The sequence below is a fragment of the Gopherus evgoodei genome, chromosome 7 (genome assembly GCF_007399415.2).
Source record: "Gopherus evgoodei ecotype Sinaloan lineage chromosome 7, rGopEvg1_v1.p, whole genome shotgun sequence".
Classification (NCBI taxonomy): domain Eukaryota; kingdom Metazoa; phylum Chordata; order Testudines; family Testudinidae; genus Gopherus; species Gopherus evgoodei.
The window spans coordinates 41,704,031-41,711,243 of NC_044328.1; the positions used below are offsets into that span (position 1 = coordinate 41,704,031).

General features: G+C 41.6%; 1 protein-coding gene across 1 annotated transcript in view; it reads left to right on the forward strand.

Moving 5' to 3' along the window:
* ASCC1 (activating signal cointegrator 1 complex subunit 1) overlaps positions 1-6,642 on the forward strand; it is a 54,600-nt gene extending 47,958 nt beyond the window's left edge. Inside the window, 1 exon segment of the mRNA XM_030570835.1 lies at positions 4,655-6,642. Coding sequence (XP_030426695.1) covers positions 4,655-4,771 — 117 coding nt within the window. The 3' untranslated portion in view covers positions 4,772-6,642.
* Positions 6,643-7,213: the final 571 nt, after the last annotated feature.

Consider the following 7,213-nt stretch of genomic DNA (forward strand, 5'->3'; position numbering starts at 1 on the left):
AGGCGGGAAAAATGGCTATGGTTGTCCTTGCGGCATGTTTACTTTGAGAATGTACAGCTTTATTACGAACACTGTCTACCCTAGCACTTTTGTCAGTATAACTTGTGTGAAAAAAACCACTCCCTTGAGCAACATAAGTTTCACCGACGGAAGTGCTGGTGTGGACTGCACTATGTTGGTGGGAGACACTTTCCTTCTGACAGATCTACCACCACTCGTTGGGAGTGGTTTAATTATGTCAATGGGAGAGCTCTCTCCTGCCAGCATAAAACAGCTACGCAGGATATCGTACGGTGGTGCAGCTATGTTGCTGAAAGGTCTCTAGCGCAGACATGGCCTAAAACTCAGGCATTTCAGCAGTTTTATCCCTAGGGAAAACACACACACATCACACACCTCTGTCTCTTCTTTAAAAAAAAAAAAAAGGCACTTCACTTCTTGCATCATATGAATGGAAAGCCTCTGATCTTATTGACAAAATGACTGACACTACTAAGGAGATTTTTTTTAATTAATGCTGCCACTTATTATTTTGAGACGTCCATTACTTATAAACAAAACCAAGCTGTTATATTGAAAGATTGCAGAAGTAATTATTTTGAAAGGATTGCTATTATAAATTCTTGTATATGGATTTGATTTCAGTGAGTTGCTGTTGGGACTGGACCACGCCAACATGTAACTATTATTTATTTGCAAAGTTCATGGAATTCTGAGTATATTATTTTCCCTACAAAAATAAATTCTTCCGTTTTCTCTTTAAAATAACTTAAAATGCCAATATGTCCAGATTCACAAGAATTTTACAGCAATCTCTATTGTGTAAGCATTGATGGGGTGATCATTTTTGTTGAGGAAGCAGATTTGTGTTCTCTTTTTCCAAGGGAGAGGGTTATAAGGACCAGTGGGGAGTGGGCTGGGAATAAACTATATGAACGTCTTGACAGAGTTGAGTTTTAAAGTTTTTTTATGGTTTGTAGATTTCAGGCCATTGACACTAAGCCTGGTCTGGAGATGTAACAAAAACTGATCTTCAGAGCAATCACAGCAAAAAAATAAAAATAAAAAAAAAAGAGAGAGAGAAGAAATAATTTTACTTTCACTAATGACACTGTGGTCCTCTGTGCTCTAATATGAACTTCAGAAGCTTCTGGGAACATGCTTAATCTTTATAATTGTATAGAATGGAGTTTGGGCTTTCTTAGTCATTTCTCATCTTTCATGTCTCCTACTGTTTAGATACCTTATTAAAATATCTCATTTTAAATGGTGTGTGCTCCATTAGAGCTGTAGCTGCATTTCAATTAAATTCCTGCTAGCTGAGCTGTATCCATCCAATCCTCAAAACTCCGCACAGCACAAGAGGAGATGACAAAAATTCTGAACAGGAAAAGCGTTTCTCCTGAACTCAAGTAATAGACCACAGCAGATTCCTCCACTGAGGTGGATACATAGGTGAAGGAGCTGAAATTGAGCTTGCCCAGGATCTAGACAGGAAGAGTGCTTAGCACTTGGGAAATTGGGGTTTAGGAGTGACTAGTGGTGAGCTGGTGCTGGTTTCTACCGGGTTGCAAGAGCTGGTTGTTAAAATTAGATGCTAGTGTAGAACCTGCTGTTAAGGGGCGGGCAGGTGGGCAAACAACTCAGCCTGCGGGACTGTCCTGTCCCCTACCTGAGCTCCCAGGAGTTCTAGCTGGGGAGGCAGCTCAGATCCCGAGTCCTGCTGCTTTGAGCGGCTGCCGGCAAGGTAAGTGGGGGGGCCTGCGAGCTCCGGGGGGTGGGGGGGACAATTTGCCTTGGGCCCTGCAGGGGCTTCTGGCTCCACAAAGATGTCTCCGGAGCTGAGCTCCTCCCGCTCAGAGCCGGTAGGCCGAGCGGCAGGAGCGCAGCAACACTATGTCAGGTGTAAGAAAAACATCAGCAGCTACTTCACTGGGGGGGGGGGGGAGGCGAGGGGTTATTGTAATAAACATGTAAGAATGGTTTTTTTATTGTTAAGTATGACTTTCAATGACTCAATGCATTGCCATATCTTATGGAGAAAGGTACCAAAAATATATACTGTGGAACATTCCTTAAATCAGAACTTTTTATAGGGAACTGGTTGTTAAGATTTTGGCAGCTCATCACTGGGAGTGACTTCTCATTCCAGTTTCGGGGGGCTAGAAGCATTACAGGAGTGAACCTTCTAGATAATGGAAGAACTTGACTAACGTACTGCTTAGAAAAGCAGCTCTCTTCCATGCAAATGGATTGGGCAGTGAGGGGAGGGCAGAACTCATTAGAAAAAAAGAGTACCTAGATATGAAGAAGTGGGTGACAATCGTAAAGTCCATCTCCTTATACAGACTTGAATTTCTGCCTTGGAAGCAAAATCTGTCGTCTTCCTTACTCATGTTTACAAGAATGCAGTGACCACTACTGTGGGAGAGCCTCCTGCCATGAAATAAATCTGAGAGATCCCCATTAGCAGGGCAGCTGGCTTCTGTCAATGCCAAGTGCATTCTGGTAATAGCTTTTGGTGACTTACAGCCAGTTTCTCTAACTTAATAGGATTATGAATGATGAATTTGCTAATTCCACCTCTAAAGCCCTGTTAGAAGTGAGTTGACAGTTAGATGTGTACTAGATTCTAAAAGAAGAGAACAGAATTAATAAATGGAGATAAAATGTTTTAGTAGATACTGATTAAAAAAATAGGTCATGGGCACATCTTATGAAGATCACCATGAACTGGCTGATTGGTGTTGGGGGACACAGCCTTTGTCGTGTTGGTCACTGTTTTGAATCTATCCTATGCTGGTAGCGAGAGTAAGCAAAAAGTTACTATGTAATAGTTTGGTGACTATCCAAAGAAGTGAGCTGTAGCCCACGAAAGCTTATGCTGAAATAAATTTGTTAGTCTCTAAGGTGCCACAAGTACTCCTGTTCTTTTTATGAATAAATTGCTTTTCTTAGCCCAGTTCCCAGTGAACAAGTGTCCAGACAAACTGGTAGTTTCATACAGAGGTGCAGAGGTTTGTATTAGCCAGGATGACTCAACTACCCTCCTGCTGCTGGAGTTGGTGCATCCAGGCCACAGCTGAAGTACCCTGCTGGTGCAGCATTGGGGGGCGAGGGAGCTTTCATTAGTTCTCCTGTGGATAAATAGGGAATTTCCATCTCCAAAGCTATTAAGCAGCTTTCACCAGAGCTGAATTCACTTTAAAATAAAATCAAGAATTATTCCATGAGCATATCCAGTACAGGGGTGGGGTTTGTTTTTTTACAGAAAGGGGTATTCGTAGTGTCGAACCAATTTGTCAAAGCCAGCAATAGAAGCAAATTGTATAAATCAGTGCTGGGGAGACCTGCATGCATTTTGGAAAGGAGAAAGTGCATCCTTGTGTACATGCGCTAGATCTTTGGTTTAAGATGATATATGGAAAAATCAATGCATCATTGGCCCTAGAAGGGCAGGCTTTAATGAACTGAGTGTTTCCTAGCCATTAATGTTTGCATTGTTCCATAATGGCAGGAAGAGCTTTGTGTGTGACTGTCTTGCGCCAGTGTTTACAGGGACAGATATAAAATTCAGGAGGGGACAGACTGAATGAGGGTTTCTAAGTTCCCCGGGGTAGGGAGACCATACCATTCAGGCCCTTGATGACCCTCAGCATTGGAACATTAAACTGAGTTTGAAAATAGTATTTTTATTGGAAAGCTTTCCTAAGGCATCACTGGTATTTTAAGGTAGAGTAATTTCCTGCATCTTAATGGAATGGGAAAAGCACTTTATACTTCAACATGATGCATTTCCAAGCAGTATTGAACTTTTCTATAATGAATTCTGATGTCACTTTTGTGTGTGGCTCATAAATGGCATTAACTACTAGAGTGGCTCCCTGATGAACTGTGTTTTGCTCTTGAAAGTCTTTGAATAAAGAGGGACTCAGTGGTTTGGGGTTTAATGTTAGGATAAAGAGCCTTTCACCTTGTGTACAAATCTGAATTTGGACCAGACTGGCCACAAACATTGCCAGCGTTTGACTTGTGAATGATCTGTTCTCAATCCAGTCTCTTATGGACATTGCAAAACCAATTATATTTAGCCCAGACTGGCCCCTTTGTTGGTGATCTCCACTGAGGACTGGAATAGGCCTGGGGATTGAATTAATTTCTCATATCTAGTGGTGTGGTCCCTCTAGTTCAGGGATTCTCAAACTCGTGGTTGGGAACCCTCAGGGGGTTGTGAGGTTATTACATGGAGGGGGGGTGGTTTGCAAGCTGTCAGCCTCCATCCCAAACCCCGCTTTGCTTCCAGCATTTATAATGGTGTTAAATATATAAAAAAATACCACTACGCGTCTAGTTCATGGCTGAGACAAATGGATGAGATTGGGTGGTGAAAGCTGGCATTGCAACTGTGCTGTATGTACTACAGGAACTCAGTTCCTAAACTTCATCTGGCATCCTCAACAAAGGCTAATCTCATTTTCTGTTAAAAACAAAACACTCTTCTGAAGAATCATTCTAAATGGAAAACGAATACAGAAGTAGAACTGAATATCAGAAGAGACTTTCCAAGGTTGATTTTTACAGGCAGGTCTGCAAACATACTTACATTTGTTTTGTTTGGACATTCCTCATGGGTTCTAACTCCTCTCTTTTTCAGATCTTTGAGAACTTCTACTTTGGAGAACTACAGCTGAATTCAGTCCATCTTTCTCAGAGATTCTCCACAGACAGTTCTGGTTACTACGCTACATCTGGACAGCTCACTTTCTCCTGAAATAACAACTCAGGTACTCCAACAGATCTGCTGTGCACCCAGAATTGTAAAGGGGTAACATTAACTTTGGAGCCTCAAACATGAAGAGAGATCTCTTCTACGGATTCTACAAAGACTGTGATGCCATGTTATTTCTTCAAAGAACCATGCACAATCTGCGACGTTGCACTTTCTTGGTGGAAGTCTCCTGCAGTCTTTCCTACAAATATCTCATCTCCCTGTCTTTTCAAAAAGCTCTGGTCTCCTACCTCCACCTGGCACTGCTTTTTCATTTCCCTTAACACTTCTAGTTTACAGGTTTCTTCCACTTGGAAGCTAGCTGGCATCTTTAGGATAAAGGGTCATCGTCAGCTAACCTTTTATATGCAGTTTTTCTCGTTTTTATCAGTCGTTTGATGCCATCGTACAAGTTTACAAAAATAACATTTATTTCTCTACAGTTTCTTTCCCTCTGTCAAATATTTGTCTCTCCCAGCCTCCCTCCTCAGCCTTCTTTGTAATGGAGCAGAAGACATCTTCATTTTGTTTACTTCGCTATTTCAAAGCCCAATGAAGTCAGTGGAAAGACTCCCATTGAAATCAGTGGACTTTGGATCATGACTTATATGAACAGGAATGTTGCATGTGCCTGTTTACATTTGTCACTAAACTGCTTGTTGTAGACAGCAGAGTGTGCGCACCAGCTTTCTGTGTGTTGCATCAGGTCTTGAGAATTTTGTTTTTAAATGAGCAACTGTAACTCTCAAAATAAATGTTGAAAATCCAGAAGAGATCCCCAGACTGTAATATAACAATGTTAAGGCAAGTCATTACATGGGGCCCAAACAGTTTGACAGTGTTTCTGTAACATTAATTTATTTGGTTATTTTAACATCACTAATTCCTTTCCAAAAAAAAGTGTTTAACTCCTGTTGCATTAATAAAGCTATCAAATTATTTTTGTAAACTTTTTGCACTTGTATTAATAAATCATTTGCAATAAGTGCAATGAGAACTGTTTTAAGCAGTCATTCCTGAGGCTGTCAAAAATCTATTTATTGTAAATGGTTTTCTGATAAAGGAGCAAAATTATTACAGTTGGTGACACTTTGAGACAGCATCTTAAGACAGTTTGCTTAAACAATGCTGATCTGTTGTTTCATGTTATCTGGGGATCATCTTTCCAAATTCAATAATAGTGGCAACATAGTCTTTTTTTTTCTTCTTTCTTTCACTAGGAAAGTTTAAAAATGGATGATCCTGGTTTCTTCGTTTTTGTATTGAAAACATTTATTTTGCTCAGAAAATAAGTTTTAATATTCACCCGTTAGTCTGAAGCTATTCTGTACTCTATTTTAATATTTTTTCTCCAGCTCTCTTCCCATGCTGCCCAATGCCACTGCATACTTATCCTCTGGGATGTCACCAGCCCTGCAGTGATTTATCACTCCTCCAGGTACCTGAAATGATGTACCTGTGCTGCTAAGGAGTGGTGCATGACTGCTCCTGCAGCCTCTTCTAAAACCACCCTTAATGCTGCTTAGCTAGTAAAGCATGTGTACTCACACTTGGGACCTAATCCTGTGAGATGCTGAAAGCTCTCAACTCCTGGTGGTTTCAGCTTTCAGCAAGAAGCATCTCTCAGGATCAGGCTGTTAGTCTTCCAACCAAAAGTACAGACTAGATTTTCTTTTTGCGATAGAAAGATATACATATAAAAGCTTCTCAGCATGTTTTATTTTTAATATCTGTAACCAAGAAGCTGTTTATGCACTTAGCAATATACTTCAGACTAAATATTCAAGCTCTAAAGGACACTGAGTACTATTTTTATTCCTCTTTGTAAGCAGTTCTGTCTTAGAAGCTTAGCTATAAAATTTCCTTTCCAACTAGTTTTGCCTTTTGTTTAATATTGATTTTTTTCTTGCTGTTTTTTCTCATTGAGGTCATCATTAATTACTCCTGGGGGCATTCTGTGCCAAAAAATTAAATTCTGCGCACAATATTTAAAAATTCTGCAAGTTTTATTTGTCAAATAAATGCAGAGGCTCCAGTATGGCAGTGGGGAGCACAGGTCCCTGGCTGCACGAAGGTGAGAGATAACCCTGCAGACTCCCCACCCATGGGACATGGATTCAATGGTGAGGCTGCACCCGACTGACACAGCACAAGGCCTGGGTCTGCCCCAGAAATACTAGGCCCCTTACTTTTGTGCCAGGCGCACCAGGTGTGGGGCAGACAGGCTCAGCCAGGCAGGATCCAAATGTGGAGGGGCTCATTGTGGGGGGGATCCAGGTGTGGGGTGAGAGGATTCTGTGTGGGACAAACTGGGTGCAGGCAGCTCAGTGTAGGGGATTGGTGTGGGGAGATCTGAATGCACAGGGTGCTCATGGAAGGGGGGGCTTGCTGGGGTGGGGGTGCAGCTTGTTGGGGGTGGGGGTTTGGATGTGGGGGTTCAGGATG